Source organism: Coturnix japonica, chromosome 6, assembly GCF_054131305.1.
Source record: "Coturnix japonica strain WE chromosome 6, WE-NBRP24, whole genome shotgun sequence".
Taxonomy (NCBI): domain Eukaryota; kingdom Metazoa; phylum Chordata; class Aves; order Galliformes; family Phasianidae; genus Coturnix; species Coturnix japonica.
In genome coordinates, this window is record NC_140668.1 from 23,237,795 (window position 1) to 23,256,241 (window position 18,447).

Here is an 18,447-nt window from a genome sequence, read left to right on the forward strand (position 1 = left end):
AGCTACACAGGTTTGTCTTGCTGAGAGTTTGTCACTCTTGAAAGCCTTGGCAAATCAGGCTGGTCTGTTGTATTTCAGGTGAAGAGGGATAACGAGGCATTCAAAATGTATGTAAGATCAGGTATGAAAAGGTGAGATGCTGAGATGCTGCTTGCCCTGTAGGCTCAGAGGTGTTTTTCACATGTGCTTATTCAGGGAACTGGTACTCATAAACTGTAATTCTAGCTAATTCAATTCTTGTTTGAGGATAAAGCAGCAGTTTCAGGTTGTTTTGTTCCATTTCAGCTTCCCCTGTCTGGAAAGTTGTGCTGTGAAGTCTGACATATTATGCAAAGCACATCGCATGCTTCTGACAGCTGCTTGGGTTTTTTTTCCTGTTGCCTGGATAAGAGACTGTAATATTGTAGGGAAGATCTCACCATAAAATGACTTTATTTGTCGCCCAGATAGTAGCAACCTGACATGTGAAGGTTTTTACTTCATTCTAATTACTCATTACATTTTATGACATTTGGAGCCTGAAAAAACAGTTTACCAATGTTCATTATTAAAAACTACTGGTAAGGATTTATGAGATTCTGGTGCCAATGCTAGAGAAATAAACTTGTATACAAAGTGGTCAATCACTTTAAATTGACTGGTGTTATTCCATTTTGGGGAAAGATGGCCAAATCTGTGTGAAATATGGCAGCTGACGAGCACTTCATCATATAAGAAAGCTCTGGTTCCAGTAATGGTTTCAGTAATCCTCATTCTAAGTCATCACAAGAGAAATATGCATAATCGGGGCGAAATTCCTTGTCCTGAGTGATTTCTTAATAAATTTAATAACCCACATTGTTGTTTTGCGAGGGAAATCTAGGAAGCTGGAATTCTCTTGTTACCATTTAGAGATTTAGAAACCAGCTGCTCATTTAGAGTTGCTGGAGAACTAGATCTGCTACCTAGGAAGGTAGCAGAGGCAGTGAAGCTTTGCCTGGTGGGGTGTAGATACATCTCTTCTCTTTGGTGAAGAACAACCCCTGATGCAGCTGTCTCTCCCTCAGCTGAGGCACTTGCGAGCAAATGATGCAGCCTTCCTCCTGTGCTGGGCAGGCAGCTTGCGGAATGGTTGGAGAAACCAGGTTTTATGATGGTTAATCTGGCAGCTGTGATTGAAATGGAACAGGATTGTCGTATTGTCTGATTGAAGTGCTGCTTGTAAGTAGCAGCTGTGGGACATCCCAAAGTCTTGTTGAATCTGTGCTCAGTGTACTTGGCAGAGCCGCCAACAGCAGCAGAGACATGCTCAGCCTTCAGAGTTAGCTTTGAAGATTACAGCAGTGAGTTTGAAGAATGTGGGGCATGTTCTGTTTTTGCACTGTGAATGCTTAGAACTGCTTTGAAGACATATCTATGTTTATGGGACGAACTGCTCAGCTTCTCAAGTCAGATTTTCCTTTATCCTGTTGGCAAGTAAATGAGATCGTCATCCATCATCCAATTCCATCCTGAACAGAGAGAGGGTGACAGCATTCAAACCATTTTTTGTTTGGTGGTTGAGTTTTTGGGTTTTTTTTTTTTTTCCTAGTGGTGCTTAAGTTCTCTCTTAGCCTCCTACACAAGGAGTAAATTCAGATGCGTCTCAGCCATCCCTTGTTTGGAGACCAGCCACACGCAAATGGCTGCACTTTTATCTCCCTGTTCATATGTAATTAAATCTGGCCCTGCAACAGGAGAGAGGCTGAAAAAGCCCCTGAGCAGGAGCAGAGGTTGATTAATAGGGATTATGTGAGATTGCTGATTGAAAGGCAGCAGCAGTGATTGCCAGAGCAGAGAGAGCAAAGCGAGTGCCTGAAATGGTGTTTGCCACATCTTGTCTAACATCTGTTCTAAAAAAGAGTATTTTCTCTGTGCTGTCCTGCATTCTAAAATTGACTGCTGTGTGCTGTCACCCATCCGTGAAACTTTAAGGGATGTTACTCTTGCCACCCCTGAGAGATATCAGTTTTGACTCTTAGAGCAGTTTATGCCTTGAAGATAAGCTTGCAGGTTTTCCTGAGCTCCTCCCCAAAGCTGTGTTTGACTAAGAAGCTGACCTGACAGGTATAATTTAGTCTTGTTCTCTGTCTTTAACAGGCAACTGCTATGTCAGTGGACTGCCTGGGACAGCATGCAGTACTATCAAGGTGAGTGTGACAATCCCCATTAGAAATGTATGACAGTCACTTCCACAAGCCAAATCAGCAACCTTCAGGCTGACCTCAGCTGAAGGGCCGATGAATTGTTTTGGAAAGGTGCAGCTGAATTCTGTTCAAGGCTTCACAAAGAGGATTCTGGGGAACATTTCCAGTGGGATGCAGAGTTTAAAGCCAATAACAACAAAATAAAATGCTGCTATGACTTTATTGATGTATGCTTCCCCAAATCTGCTGTGGGAGGTGAAGCATCAGAAAGCACTGTTTGGGTTCTGCTTGAAAAAGATTGTCATTTGCTTAAGATGAAGTTTGCCCAAAGACCCCCATGGTGTGCTTGGTGAGAGGAGCCAAGCTCCTCTCTGTCACTGACCTATTACTTTATAGATTCAGTACAGGGTGATGCTCATGAGGCACCAAACACTCCCTGCCTTGGTTTTCTCAGGCTTATTTTCTAACTTCTGCTTTCCCATTTCCCTTTACATAATTCACGGTTGTCCCCTCCATTCGTGAGGACTTAGCAGAGCTGATCTGACAGTAATGCATTCCTGTGCATGCTAGTCTCTTTGCCTTATGTCTCTCTGTCTTTGATAAATCAGCTGTAGGACTTGCAGTGAGATCAAAGGGAGACACCAAGGGACCGTGCTTGCTTTGCATTGGTTGTGGCTTGCTGCTGAGGGCATGTGTGGTTCTGCTGACAAAAACTTCACACCATACTGAGCCTTGGCCCTTCATCCAGCAGTTATGCATGCACAGGAGCAGCAGCTGAGCAGCTAGTTTGGATCTAACTGCATATGTCTTCCTCACACCCACCCAGTTTCAAGTTTATTTGGGCCAGCAGTGTGCTGAGGGCAGTCTGTTGTTAGGACCAGCTGCTTTTCAGAATTCTCTAGTAGTTGTTCAGGATTTGCCACCTTTCTTTTAAAGCTGCATAGGAACCTCAGAGGCCTCAGCATCTTCACTGTTCAGAGCAGGGAGTCCTGTCCTGGGGACTTAGTTCTGGAAAGGAAACATAAGTGTCCTCTGTGTTCTTTCTCTTGGGAGAATTCGATGCTCAGAGCAGCTGTATGCTTGCTGCACAGCTGACACACGTGATGCTGATGTGGTTAATTATATGTTCCATATGTTTTGGTACTGGCCTTCCATTAGAGTTCAGTGAGCTCACAGTTATTTCTGGGAGCTTTATCTTGTTTGAGAAATGAAATCACACCATGGAGGGAATATCTCACCCAGCTTATGGGGAGTTGGCCATGTCCAGCAGGGAACAGAGCCCATGTTCAGCAGCACGCAGACACCTCTCTTCTGTATATGGAGTTGGCTCAGGTCAACAATATAACCAAGTCAGTGCAGTGCTGTGTCCACCCACATTCATACAGGTGAACTAGCTCTGTGTGGTTCTGCTTGTACTGCCTGCAGAAGTCCCCAGACATCACATTGTGAAAACCCTTAGCTGTGTTTGTTGGGGCCTGTTGAATTGCTCAGATCAGCCTCTGCAGGGGGAAGCTGGCTCCTGTGCTGCCAGTAATTCTGTGCTCCCAGTCTCGGCCGCCTCCTCTCTGCTATTGCACTAGTCCAGCAAAGTGTGCCTGTATGTCTTTGCACCGTTTCCCAGTGCTTGCTTTTGTGTTCTGCTTATCTGAAGTTTTCTGTAGTCTGAGCTGCCTGTTGCATTTACAGATTTCCAGTGTTTTTGTTTCATTATTTGTTTCTAAATGTTGTCTGTTTGGAATTGTTGCCAAAAGTAGCATTCTCAGGAAGGAGCTCTCATGTGTGGTGTGAAACTCTTCCCTTGGAACTCCTCAGCTTGGTTGTAAGCTCTATGTGAGCCTGGGCTTTTGAGATCAGCCGTGTGCAGTGCAACCTCTTTGTGTCTGTGCCTTGCAGCCGCCGCTTCCTCTACATAGTCAATCTGGATGCACCAAACGAGGGCCATCGCAAGATCTCCCGACAGAGCAAGTGGGACATTGGGGCGGTGCAGTGGAACCCCCACGACAGCTACGCGTATTATTTTGCAGCTTCGGTGAGTTCACTCATTCTTAAAAGCAGTAGAGCTCCCCTGATTTTTATGGGTAGAATTGTGCACACTTGGAAGGCTGTGTGGAGCTGGCGTTGGATGCCTCTGCAGGTCTCGTAGCAAGATGAAGGCCTAATTCTGATTTACTGCTGGTGAGGTGAGGTACTTGGCTTGCTAGTTCTCAGTGATTGGTCAGCAAGTGCTGAACCTAGTTTTGCTTCCTTGCGTTTTATAAAGCACCTTGCCAGATAAATCAGGCATCCATATAGACCTCTTCTGGAAGGAAGGAAGGGGGAGGGGTTGTTCTGTTTCTAACCTCCATTCTGTTATGAGATTTGTGCACTTATTCAATTTCTTGCTCTGTGTTGTTTTGTTTTTGCCTCCCTGCCTTTCTGGCAGGCTGTGGTGCACCAGGCAGTCTGTAAATAGCACAAGTCAATACTGGTTCACCACTGTAACAAGCTGGGCTTGTAAGACAGGGACTGGGTCAGCAAGGGCTTTTTGTAGAATGTGTGGAGAAGTAAATGAGCTGGTGTGAAGAAGCACCAGTGCAAGCCATGTTTAAACAGTGCTGATCTAATGGCCATCTGAGACTTGAGTGCAGTTCTTAGCTCTGGTCTCTGTCTGTGGCACTATGTAGCTTGTTCACGCAGCATGCTCAGCTGCAGCACTGGGGCTGATAGCTGCTGGCACTAGCTGGGTGCAGCCTATTGTCAAGGTGTTTGCTGAGTTACTTCTGTTTTTATAGATGAGTCCTGAAAAAAGTAAGTTGTGAAAGTTTCTTCAGTTATTTTGTGAAAGCTCAGTTGAAGATGATTTTTGTTCATTTTCTTTCTGGAACTATTATTGAAGTTAAAGGTGGTCTTTAAAGTGAATCAGTGGATCAGTGTTTTCTCCTCCTAGCTCTGGTATCAGACTGACATCTTTCAGGTGCCTTCTGCAGCTGTCATCTTCTAAGTGGAGGGCTAACAAACCTTGCCAGATGGTGTCCTTTGGTGCCACTTCTGAATATGGCATATGAAAAGCAAAAGCAAATAAGGAATGCTCTGTGCAGGTTGTGAGTAGAGCAGGAAATCTTTTCAAACACCCTGTGAATGCAATATTCAGTGATTGGTTATGCCCAGTCTGAGCAGGACCTTCCTGCAAGTGGGAACAGATGCACATCAGATAGCAAATCCCCAAGATAACATCAGACAGCTTTCTATTTTGGATCAGGATCACTTCCTTAACCATCTAGCTGGCTTTTTGGTCCTGATGTGGCCCTATCTCAGGACTGGAATTTAGCCTGCCTTGTTTATAAGTGGAAGGTATCAGGTCTGTGTCCCAGGTCAAGTCTGGAGGCAGTGTTGATGTGTTTATGTAAAGCTGTACCTATGGGAGTAAAGTTATATTAGGAAGGCAACTTAGCTTGGATTCAGTTCTGTGGAGGTGCAGTGTGCTGCTTCTGGCCTTCAGTCCTCTGTGTGTCCTCTGCTGAGGCTGTCATACGGAGATACGGAGCCAGTTTCAGAAATGCTGTTGTTTTCCATTCTAGATCCTTGTTACTCCTTTTGTGTGGTCAAAAATGCTTGAACAGGAGGATGATTAAATGGTTGGAGGAATATGCTGATACTTATCAGGAGAAGCACTTTTTTGAAAGCCCTTTTCTAGAAGTGCTGCTGGTGGAAAGAGCTGTCATCCCACCACTCCTGCTACAGGCAGTACTTCCCACTAAGAGCCTATGAAACTTCTGGACATTCTTATCGTGTAGCATCAGCTCTGGGGTCCTGGGCAAATTCCATTGGGTAATTTCAGTCTATCCCTTTCAGTCCTTCTTTCAATGAGAAACATGCAAGCAGTTTTCCTTGCCCCAAGCTCTTCTGCAGCCCTTCTGTGAGCTATTAGAGAAATGCAGTTATATTATTGATGAGCTGGGAGGAGACCTCCCATTTCAGGGAAGGCTGGGGTGTTTTATCTGCTAGCTCAGGCTCTTAAGAATTTGCTTTGGGGTAGAAAAAAAAAAGCCACAAAATGTAAGATTTGGCTGTTCTCTGTTATCTTTACCTCTGTCTGCCTGTGCACTTGGAAGTGAGGGACTCACTTATTTGGTTCTGTGTGGAGTCAGGAGTTGGACTCAATGGTCCTTATGGGTCATTTCCAATTGGGGATATTCTGTGAGTCTATTTTGGCTTTTGTTTGTGAATTTACAGTCACAGCTCAAGACCTGCTGGGCTCGGTACTATGTAGGCACTCAAAAAGGCAATTTCTGTCTCATAAAGGTGAGAGTTGACATGAGCTGAAGTGAATTTTCAGTAGGACAGAACATGGACTGAAAATACAATGGTTAGTTTCAAGTAATGGTGTGGCTGTGTTTGGGGGTTGGGGAGTTTATTCCTGGAATGAGTGAAGAAACCCTGAATAATGTTGTCATTGATTCATTCGGTTTGCTCCTGTGGTTTGCAGCTAGTGATAAATGCTTACATCTTCTAGTTTTTCCTGAACTGGCAAAATGGAAGTACCCTTGAGGAGGTGACCCTGAAACCATTAGACTGTGCTGTTCTCATTTGGCAGCGGCCCTGATTATTGCAGAAGGGAATCGAGGGAGAGCTGAGGAGGACCAGCGGTGATCCATCATTCCCTTTGCTGAAAACTGGTTGTGAACGTGAACATGCTGCCAGGCTATTCCTGCAGAGAAAATATGCCTGCCTGTTGCCCGCAGTTACAGCTTGTTGTTAAGAAATAAAAGTTCTGAGAACATCAGTTTATGGAATTGTTTTGTAATGTGGTTTTTTCCTGTTCTTATCTCCAATTTTGAGTGGTTATGATTGGAGTGTAGGCTCTTGAGGGGCCTTGCAGCCTGTGTGTTCATCTTTGTTCTGCTTTTGGTCAAGCAAGGGCTTTGTTGTTCACAGCGGGACCGATTGCTAGCAGGATATTCAAAGGGAAGGGATCCTGGTCATGACATGAGGATTCCTGTCCTGCCTTGTTTGCCTGGTGCAGTGACTTTTTCCTTTGTATTTCAGAGCAACCAGCGAGTTGACCTGTATAAGTGGAAGGAAGGTAATGGGGAAGTTTGCACGTCATTGCAGGGACACACGCGTGTAATCAGGTGAGGAACAAGTGGTGCTGTGAGCTGCTGGGTGGAAAACTGGGTTGTTTCATAGCAGATGAATAGTTCAGTCCTGGCACTACTCAGGCTCTACTCTGAGCTTCATTTTATTCACTGTCCCTCCTGCCCCATCTTACTTTCCCATTTGGAGAAGCTGGCAGATGTGAATTGGCTCTCCCCAGCATATTAGTTTAGCCTTCGATAGCTCCTGTGTCATCGCCTTAGGCAACTGTCCTTGTAATGAACAGCAGCCATCATTGGGGAAACAGCACCATGCTTATTAAATTGAATCCCAGCCATATTTCTGTGTGGTAGCAGCTGAATTAAAGCAAATAACCCCAAAGATGAAGTTCTCACTGAGTTAGAGGTGCTTGAGAGATCTCTGCCTGTAGTTCTAAGGGTACGCTTTAGTAGCATTGTCTTACTCCAGGTCCTGACTTCAGGCAGTAGATTGAAATGGCAGTTGTTTGGGCTGCCTGGAGGCTGTTTGTGTCCCAGGTGAGCCCAACTCATTTGCATTCCAGAATGAAGGGTTGGTGCCACCAATATGTGATAACTGGGAACTCACTGAGATGGTGTGCCTTTTCCTGTGGAGGAAAGAGAACACTCAGGATAGCTATAAAGTTCAGGGCTAGGATGATGTTTCTCTGGAATTTACTTAGAAGCTTTTCAGTGCTTCTTGGAATTTACCTAGAGAAATGATTAAGATCTTGCTTTTTACTTGAAAAGTTTGAGTGGAAGTCATGGAGTAGCTGTGAATTTGTCAAATAAATGTACTGGAGCCTGCAAGACATAGCTGCTAATGATGCTTTTCTCTGTTGACCTACTATTTCTTTGTATTTGCAGTGACTTGGACTGGTCAGTGTTTGAACCAGACCTGCTGGTCACCAGTTCTGTTGACACATACATCTACATCTGGGACATCAAGTAAGAATCAGGATACTTCTGCACTGCAGGGAGATCACTGGGCTTGTTTCCATAATTTGCAGCTTGCCCGTGCTGAGGATGCTGCTTTTGGCCATGCTTTCAGGGTCTACATGTACTTCCATAGCCTCAAACAGCAGCTGCTTTAAGGCCAGCTCAGAGTCAATGAAGGGAAGCAGATAGGTATTCTGATTGGTATTCTGATAGGTGCTCTGATTGGCAGCAATACCAACTGGCTTATCTCCTTAACTACTACAGATCTTTCCTTGGAAGCTTTTCTTGGAACTCAGGCATTTTCCTCAACGTTTTTTTTTCCCCCTTGAGCTCGATGAATAAACATCATTTCAATATTCTAAAGTTGTTTTCATCTAAATGCAGTGACTGTGGCTGATACTCCCTCAGCAGTGGGAGCAGCAGTTGGGAACCTTTTCTTGTTTGTGACTTCCCTGGATTCATGGTGCTATCTATCCTGAGTAATTTTACAGTAACAGATCTGTCCAAACCCACCAATGTTAAAACCTCACATTCTAAACCTGAGAAATAAGGAGCTGGTACTGATGCTCCTGGATTGCCTTGCTGGCCATACAGCAGCGCTTTATGACCCCTGGCAAGTCACTTTGTTCCTCTCTGCCTTCCTTGCTCAGTTATAATAGAAGGATAATTACATAACCCCACTGCACCAGGGTACCCTGAGGCTTGCTTAGCTCCTATGAAGCACTTACATCCTTGGTTAAATGGTGCTTGAGAATGACAATATATTATTAATGTGTAATTAAAAGACAGAGCGAGACAATAACTGGTAGTTGTGTTTTTCCTGCCATGCTATCTTAGTATCAAGCAAAAAAAAAGAAGTCTCTTAAGGCTGTTATTGGAAGCCCTGATTTAACTCTATTGTGCCCTTCCAGCAGTTTGTCTTTACTTGTATCACTTGTCCAAAAATGCCTGCTCAGATGATTTCTGACTAACCTCTACATCCCACGTGTGCTAATAATGGCTCAGCTTCCTGGGGGCCATGAGATCTAAGGGCTGCTGGCCTCCAGCAAAAGGAACATCCTGGTGAAGCAGCTGTCTCTGATGAAGCCCCAGGGAGATAACCCTGCAGGAAGGGTAGCTGAAGTTCCCCACTTTGTGCAAAAAAACTTTCGGGTTAGGCAGAAATTCTTAGTGGAAGAGGTGCAGTTCATTTCAGAAAACATTCTGCTGTTCAGCAGCCTAGCAAGTCAAAGGCAATATTCCTTGTTTCCAGTGGTATTTTTCATGAAGGGGCAGATAACTTCCTGATAAGCGTGTCAAGAGTTGAATTATTGCCTAGATTCATGTCCCAGCTGCTGCATGTTGTTGTGGTGCCACACTGGTTTATACCGCCGCAGAAATTGATCTGTCTGTGCAGCTGGCTTTATTTCCTATTAATTTTGTTATTGTATCACAGACATGAAGCCTCTACTCTGAAGTCTCTTCTCCATCTGCCTTGATTTAAGATGTACGGGGACCTGACAAACACAGCAGTGGCTTTTGCTGAGTTTTTCAGCTGCTGTTTGTTCCTTTTAGTCTTTCTGGGAAAAGCTGTTTTGTTGCCTCGTGTGGCAACACTTCAGTGAACCCAGTGTTCCCTTTGCCTGCCCAGTAGCACCATGCCACCTTGTACATGTGTTCATCTTCCTTCATGTCCCCTACATCTCCTTCTTAAGGCCTGACTGTGCTGCTGTGCTTTGTGGCAATAATGACTGTTGTCCTTCAGCTCTTTGTTTATTCCATTTAATGTGACATATTTCAGCTCTAGACTTATCACTTAAATAAGCAGAAGGAGCTTTAACCCCCAAGAGGCAACAATAAAATTAGTCCTGGAACAGTGAGGAGCTCACTGGGAGGTTGGACTTGCTTGTCTGTGCCATGGTACTCACTTTATCCATGTTGTATTTCAGAGACACCAGGAAGCCTACAGTCTCACTCTCTGCAGTGGGTAAGTATGCCGTGTATGTGTGATACAGACATGCTTAATATCTAAATTCAGCGTTGTGTGCCTCTACTATTATTTCTCCCTTTTTCCATGCTCTGTGGCCTGACATAGTGGAAGTGCCACCATGTGTGATTGTCCTGTGTAGGAGCAGCTTGAGAGGCTTCAGTTCACAGCTCCTGCTAGAGGAGCAGAATGCAGAAGGGATGTGAAATAAGGGTGAAGTGCAGAAATTTCCTTGTGCTGTTGCTTTTTAGGAGTGGATGGAAGATGGTTCTGCATTTCTTTGCTGCCTGCCAGTTGGAGTTGTGGGGTTTGTGGCATGGAAACAGAAGGAAAAATGAACTCATTGGTGTTGTTTAAAAGCTGGAAAGACTTTCATCAGTGAAAGACTGATGAAATTAAGTACCTGGAACCTTCAGCAGGGCAGTCAAACTGCACGTGTACCTTCTAAATACGATCAACTTCTACCCTGCTTAACCACACTGCTTGTCTTCTCTGTATTGCCTGCAATTTCTCCCTTCCTTTTATGTTTGATTGAATTGAGAATCTAAACCATGCTCCAGGCAGCGGTACTGAATGCTGCCATCTGCCCAGCCTACCCCCTGGCTAGGTGCTTTGCTGGAGCGTGTTGTGCTGGTAGCTGCAGCAATGACGTGAAGATGCTTTCTGTGAGCTGTAGTTGCTCTGGAAAGGCAGTTGTTGTGGCTGTTGGCAGTGTCCAGTTTAGCCACCTGCGATGCTGCCTGCTGGCAAGTGCTGTGTCCATTCTGACCAGCAGCCTGTTGGAGTGGAGCAAGGTATGGATGACAAGCAGAACTTGTCCTTTTCATGAGTTAGTGTTCTCGGTGCTGCAGTAGTCCTCATAACATGTATCTTGTGTTCTACTGCTTAGATTTCCTTTGGCTGCACACCTGCAGTGACTCCCCCATCCCTCCCAGCTGGTAAACCTCACAACCACAGCAGTGCAGAAACCTTTCTGGATTGGAGAAAAGCAGCTAAAATCATAGTGAATAAGAGACAGGCAGCACTCTGTTCTGGTGCCTGGGGTGAGATTTCATAGGTCAGCTGAGCCAGCTCAGTACCTAGCCTCCTTCCTCCCATGCCTGAATTTGTTTAGTGCTAGTCCAGACATTTGTGTACCCTTCAGTGAGTGGATCAGCTCAATCAAGTGGCAGCTTCTTGGCAGCTCTTTACCCTTGGACTGGCTTTTAGTCAGACTGACAGGATGAATCTGCTAATGTGCAGCAGGAGATAGGTCATGAAGGCATAGAAGCAGGCTAGGAGATCCATTCAGATTTCTCATTGAACCTCACCTTTCTTATGGCTTAAAGTATTTGGAAAATGTTGGCAGAATAAGAATGAACAGAATGTGTATTTTTCTTACAACGTCTGAGCAATCCACATTGACCAAAGTTTGGTATAGGAAACTTCCAACCAGCTTCTGATTTTAGGTCTTTGACTGAGTCCCTCATAATTCCTGGACCATCTCACAGTTTCTTTACTGTGTTGTCTTTGATTTGTGGTGTGTTTTTTACAGTTTCTTAGGTTGGCCTTCTGGTGCACCCAGTGTGGGTGCACTGCAGTCTTCTCCCACATCTCTAATAATAGACAAGTATTACTGGTGCCCTGTGTGGCATCTGGTTGTAAAGAGGGTGTTGGCAAGTCAGATGAATCCCAGCTCTGAGAATTGGGAGATAGCTTAAATGAAAATGGGAGGGTCTCAGGAGAGGAGTAATGAATGTGCAGTTCTCATCTGGAGGTTGCTCCATATGACCTAATGGGCACAAGTGTCTTAATCCAGTGCAGCCCATGGTGCAGTAAGCGTGCAGTTGGAACACACTTGCTTCAGTGTCTTCAGTGCACAAACACAAAGGTCAGAAATCAGAGGTTATTCATTTTCATGCTACTCTTCATGCTGGCTTCTGGGATAGTTTTCCTCTGAACTGCCTTGTGCTAGGAGCAGCTCTAAGAATGGGTAAGGAGCGTGCTGTGTCACTTCTTAATCGATCATTTTGACCTGCTTTGTTTGTACTGCAGCTGGAGCTTCCCAGGTCAAATGGAACAAGAAGAATGCCAACTGTTTAGCAACAAGCCATGATGGGGATGTCAGAATATGGGACAAAAGAGTGAGTTGATGGTCTCTTGAAGTGAATGTGCAGATTTCTGCTTCCCATATGCAGACTTCCCTCTGGTCACAGATAAATATTGGGGAAAAAGTTACTGCTTTATCCGCAGTCTCTTCTATGGGGTGATTTTAAATAAGGGAGTCTAGAACCCAGGAGACAGAAGAGAACGTGTTGATAACATCCCTCCCCAGAAATTATCATAGAATCATAGAGTGGTTTGGACTGAAGGGACTTAAAAGCTCATCCAAGTCCAGCCTCCTGCTATGAGCAGATTGCCACCCACTAGATCAAGGCCCAGGATCCTGTCCAACTTAGCTTCAAATGCCTTCAGGGATGGAGCATCCACTGCTTCTCTGGGCAGCTTGTGTCTGGGTCTCACTAGCTGCTGGGTAAAGCATTATCGCATAACATCTGACCTAAATCTCCTCTCTTTTAGTTTAAAAACATTCCCTCTAGTTCTATCACTACCTGCCCATGTAAAAAGTTATTTCCCCTCCTGCTTAAAGTTCCTTTTAAGAACTGGAAGGTTGCCATGAAGTCTCTCTGCAACCTTCTCTTTTCCAGGCTGAGCAAGCTCAGTTTCCTCAACCTTTCTTTAGCAGGAGGGGTGCTCCTTCCCTCTGATCATTAATTATGCCCATTTATGTTTTGCTGCTGATCTCAGAGTACTTAACTATGTTACTGAACATAAAAGTGTGGTGCTGGGCTGCACTTGGTGACTGTGGAATTCACCTCACCTTTCACAGCCCCTTTCCTTCAGCTGTTTTACTGAGCTAGTGCCTTCCCCTGGCAGGAGGGTGTTCTACCACCTGCCCTTGTTAAAGTGACGCTTTTTATGCCAAAGAGTTAGACCAAATTTCAGAAGCCCTTTGCTGAGAAGGAAAATGTTTCTCCTTCCAGAAACCCAGCACTGCAGTAGAATACTTAGCAGCTCATCTCTCTAAAATCCATGGTCTGGACTGGCATCCTGACAATGAGTACACGCTGGCCACTTCCAGCCAGGACAACTCTGTCAGGGTAAGTATTGCTTCTGGGACTTTTGCCTGGGAGGCATCAGGTTGGCAGAGCAGATTTCCTTCTGCTGATGTGCTGGGCAGTGCTTGCCATTGGCAAGATCTGGATCCTTATGTCTGTTTTCTGGCAGCCTGTTTGTATTGAAGCAAGGCTGTGTGTACAGAGGAGACGCAAAGAAGTGGTTGCAGGATGGGTGCACGTGTGCTTGCCATAGTTAACATAGCTGCAGTGATTTGAAACTGAAAACAGCTGCCTCTGCCTGTTGCTTGCCAGCAGTGCCTCCTTCCCAAAATGTGGAGTTGCCAGCCTCAAGCTGATTATGGCAACTTGGTGGGAGACATCCTCCAGCCCCCGAGGTTCTCAAACTCATGTCAAATTGGGTTTTCAATATGTCTGCAAGCGTTGCTATGCAGAGCCTTACTTGGGGGGGGAATAGTGTGCTTGGTATGTCAGCCAAATGAGATTTATTCACCTTTAGCCAAGGTCTGAGGTGAATGCAATTGATGTGTATTCTATCAAAGCAAAAGGCTAGATTATTCATTACAGAATTGGCAGTAGCAGCAAGGTGGGCCTCCTCCAGTCTGGACTGGCACATGGGTTAGTCCAGACCTGCAGGGTACCTCATAGCTCTGAATGCCTGAGCAGCCTCCCTGTCTCCATGCTCTAATTACTCAAGCTGTGATCGCTGTGGACATGACCCCAAGTCACTTGTTTTCTAAGAGCTGCTGCCAGGTGCTGATCACTTGGTATTCATCCTTTGGGGCCATCTCTGTTGTTTATGAATGGGGTTACTAATAATGCTTGTGCACCCTGGCATATTTCTCACCCCATTATATGTTATATCTACACCAGCATAGAAAGCTGCAGCTTAAAAGTATGGCCAGCTAACTTGTGCCTTTGTTTTATGGTTTTGTTGTCTGGTTTGGGCTTTTTTTTGTTGTTTTCCTTTTGAAGTTCTGGGATTACCGTCAGCCTCGGAAATACCTCAATATCCTTCCCTGCCAGGTTCCTGTCTGGAAGGCAAGATACACGGTGAGTGAGAAACACCCACCAGCCCCACTTGTACTGTGAGAGCAAATTCATGAAGGCGTGTTAAATAAAGAACTGCTGCAGTGCTTCTTGACACTTCCACTTGGTGTTAAATTGATTTTAAAGTCCCTTATGGGAAAGTCATGCCTACAGTTGGGGCATTCAGGAGAAGAAATCACTGGCAGTGTGAGATCACAGTCTTTGGTGTCATCCTGTTGGGGATGAAACTCAGGTGTGAGTGATTGGCTCTGGGAGCAGGAGGCTTGGAAAGCAGCTGCTGCTCTTGCTGTCCTATTTTTTCACTCATGTCCAGCACTGTTACACGTAGCACAGATGTTTGCCCTGTCTGGGGGCTTCCTCTGTTCCCCAAATCTCCAGTTGTGGCATGTGGGGCTCTTATAGCATAGCGTGTCATATCCAAGAAGTAGTGCTTTTTGATAGAGCAAGTGCATAGCTATGTGAAGCTAAGGCTTTTAACATTAGTCATACCTGTTCTCTTCTCTGGACATCTGAATATGTCCTGAAGTGAGTACTTCTCTTGGGGCTTTGGTCCCCTTTCCACATCCCCTTGTGGGACTGTAAGAATGGTTTATAGTGTTCCTCTGAGAGTCACGACTGTGAGTAGCTGCCAGGGCTCAGTCCCTAGGAAGCAGTTCTTAGAGCGCATGGCAAACTCCAGTAAGGATCCCATGTGAAAAGTTGATGCTGCAGCTGCTTCAACCTCATGGCTGATAAGTGAGGGAGAAGCAGAAAGAAGTGGCTGACCTGAAGTGAGCTGCTCTGAATCTCTCTTCCCTCTTAAGATGCCAGTTTTAAGCAGCAGTTGCCTTTCACTTCTCCTGCTTTAGGCCTGGTTCTGCTTAGTACTGAGCTCATTTAAAATCAGCATGTTCTTATGGATGGTAGTAGGTGAGAATTACAGAGCATGCTAACAGTACCTTAACCAAAAGATGTTTTTTTCTCAAGCCTTTCAGCAATGGGCTGGTGACAGTGATGGTTCCGCAGCTCCGACGAGAGAACAGCCTACTTCTCTGGAATGTCTTTGACTTGAACACACCTGTTCATACTTTTGTGGGACATGATGACGTGGTGCTGGAGTTTCAGTGGAGGAAACAGAAAGAAGGTGAGATCAGGGCTGGGCTCAGTGTTCTCTCTCCTATCCTGCTGCCATCAGCTTTCCGTGACTCCTGGCTGCAATGCTCATGCTGTCACCCTCTGACTCTTAACTTTCCTTGGAGCAGCTCCAGCTTGCTTTCCTGCCTCTGTCTGCTGCTGTTCCCCCCCCAACCTACAGCTGTTTTCCACTCATTTTATATAGCAGTGGCCTCAGAAGCGTTGCCCTGTTGTTTCCATGCTAACAAAGCAAATCCAGTGAATGCTGAGTGGGTCAGCGGTGACTCTAATTGCTTCCTCTCCCCTGTGAGTCTATTTTTAAATGTATCTTTCAGAATAAATTGTACAAACTATTAGATGGGTGTATGAGTGCAGGCGCCCTCCCTCTGCTCAGAGCTGCAGGCTAACCAGTTAACCCCTCGCAATGCTGCCTGGATTGCAGCTTCCAGCATGACTGCAGAACCAACGTTGTCTCCTTATCTGTATGCTGGCAAAGGCAGGAGAGGGAGAGCGTGGGATGGGGAGGCTGCTGACAGAGTTCAGTCCTGACTGCATTTTCCAGCGTAGGCAGCTAAATATAGGAAATTCCAGAACCTCAGCTACCATCGACAGAATGAACGTGCCTGGCTTTGACGGTACTGCTTTGCAGTGTGAAAGCACACAGAGCTGATGGGGAGACTCCAGATTGGAGGTGTTACTGGCACACAGTTGAGCTGAGAGTTAGTTTCATCTCTGCACTGCATAGCTGTCCATGAGTGAATGGGAGCCCTGTGCTGGTTCTCAGGGCTGTTGTGGGACTCCTGCTCTTGTTCCCAGGGTTGTTCAGTTCTGTAATCTCTGACCTTGGAGCCTGAGCATCCACCAGTTACTGGTGGTGAAGCTGATGGAGCACTGGACTGGGATTTAGGAGACCTGAATTCTGATCCAATTCTGCCACCAGTCACTGCTGCAATTCAATTAAATCACCTTTTTTTTTTTTTCTTCCCTCTGTTTCTTGAATTTCTTTGAAAAAAAGGTGAGCAATATAGAGAACTGTGTTAGCATCTGGAGGTGCAGTTTGAGAATGCTTGAATGTTCACACATAAGCTGACTTGAACCACAATTGCACTCTCAGTTGAATTCGTGTGTACATACCAAGGCTGGAAGTCATGCTTTTCTCAAGCAACATTAATCATACAAGCATTCCCAGTCCACTTCAATGCAAAGACAGCCAAGATACCTCAAGATAGCACAAATCTCCTTGCACAAAATCTGCAGTGCTAAATTTAGACAGCCACTGTGCCTCAGCAGAGGGGTGTAAAAAGCAGTTGTGCAGCAGCAAATTCCTAAACAGCAACAGCTGTTTAACAGGGGAAATTTAAACTGTATCACAAGGCCTACAAGTGGACATAAATAGCCTGGTACCTTTATCTGCTGCTTGATAGTGTGTGTCTAGATGTATTCAGTTGCAACCTGAACTTGTCTTGGCATCAGCAGCTCTTTCAGAAGGAAAAGGATGCCCAGAGCCAGCTACTGTAGCATAGGAAAGTTTGCATTTTAAAATGTCTTTCAGTTCATCACCTGCTTCAACTTCACAGTAATGTAAAAATGAATCTATTTCTCAACTGCATCACTTCTGCTTAAATAAATTCATAGGCAATTTTGTTCACTCCTTGTTTGGAAACCTGTATCGCATTCATTATATTTATTTTGTGTCTTTCATCTGTAAATCATACCCTGTTTAGAGGCATGGTAACTGTTGTGCAGGGGGAGGGGTAAAGGCCCAGGTCAGTTCAAAGCAGGTAGGAATCATAGGATTCATGAGTTCTGCCTTTCAGCATAGTGCCTTATCCACACAACCTCCCTGCCAGCTTGCTTGCTTCTGTTTGCACTTAAAAGCAGCACTGAGATGCAGTCTCAGTTTTCAGCTGGGTCTATAAGTTTCTGTCCTTTTTAGGTTCTAAAGACTACCAGCTGGTTACGTGGTCCCGTGATCAGACTCTGCGGATGTGGCGGATTGACTCTCAGCTGCAGAGGGTATGTAAGTACTTCTTAACTGTAGGCAGTTTTCTTACATGCTGGATTCACCTCCCTTCCCTTCTGCTCCCAGTCACTCTTCTGGTATCTTAGAGCTGCAGATACAGAGCAACAAACTGCGATTTCAGTTCCCCCTTCAGCTCCAGCCCAGATGTGATGAGAAACATCTCCAGGGAGGCCTGTCCTGGGGCCTCTCTCTGTCTGTGCAAAGCCACTTTGTCATGTAGCAGTAAGCATGCAAGGCTTTGGGGAAGGTGGAGATCAGTTACTGCCCAATTGCCTCTGATGATGCTACCTCTGCAGTTACCACGCTATTCTTTGACTTTTGGCCTGGTACAGGCAGGAGGAATTCCAGTGTTCTGCTGTCTGACAGCAGTTACAAAGTGCTAAAGCAAGCTAGGGCAGCTCTGCTGGGCCAGGGCAGAGGGCAGTATGGGCAGGTTTACCCACATTGCCCTGCTTGGCTCATCTTCAGCTGTGGATGTCTTGGAAGAGAGTAAGAATGAAGCAAGTATGGGGTGACATCTCTCTCATATGCGCTTCCATCCTCCTGTAGTTTACAGCTTAGAGGCCTACCAAGCCTGGCATCTTTGTATTTGATATAGCTCTGTAGGCTTCACTTTTATAGATTTGTTTTGACCCGAACTTGCCTACATTTGTCATCCTAAACATGCTGTGAGCAAGGAGTTTCATGGTTTTTCTGCATGCTGTATGGGAAAACAGCTCCTTCGCTTGTTAATTTTGCTACCTGCTAGTTGTACTTGCTCTTAACTTGTTCTTAACCCTGAAGATGAAATGAGCAACCAACGTTACACCATGTTGTCTGCAAATTTCTGTCATATAGACCTATTGGCTGTTGATCTCAGCTGCCTCCTTTGTCTAGTCAAAGCATCCTGATTTTCTTCATCCTTCGTATGAGAATTTTGGTCATCCTTTTGTAATTCATGGCCCTTTTTCAGCTCTACTACTTTTTGGGATGGGGATCAGAATGT

The 18,447-nt window shown here is 45.3% G+C and overlaps 1 protein-coding gene across 11 annotated transcripts in view; it reads left to right on the plus strand.

Moving 5' to 3' along the window:
- WDR59 (WD repeat domain 59) overlaps positions 1-18,447 on the plus strand; it is a 46,483-nt gene that overhangs the window by 1,703 nt on the left and 26,333 nt on the right. For 8 of the 11 annotated variants that reach the window (XR_014947723.1, XM_032447120.2, XM_085551665.1 and 5 more), the window contains 10 exons: positions 2,119-2,168; positions 4,059-4,194; positions 7,191-7,276; positions 8,123-8,203; positions 10,123-10,160; positions 12,195-12,283; positions 13,184-13,300; positions 14,252-14,329; positions 15,293-15,449; positions 17,376-17,455. Coding sequence is in view for 10 of the 11 variants with exons in the window: in XM_015873603.3 (XP_015729089.2) it covers positions 2,119-2,168; positions 4,059-4,194; positions 7,191-7,276; positions 8,123-8,203; positions 10,123-10,160; positions 12,195-12,283; positions 13,184-13,300; positions 14,252-14,329; positions 15,293-15,449; positions 17,376-17,455 (912 nt within the window). In the remaining variant the exon portion in view is untranslated. Of the gene's footprint in view, positions 1-2,118; positions 2,169-4,058; positions 4,195-7,190; positions 7,277-8,122; positions 8,204-10,122; positions 10,161-12,194; positions 12,284-13,183; positions 13,301-14,251; positions 14,330-15,292; positions 15,450-17,375; positions 17,460-18,447 lie in introns of those variants that run through there. The other 3 variants (XM_085551669.1, XM_085551668.1, XM_085551667.1) reach the window with 3 other exon arrangements.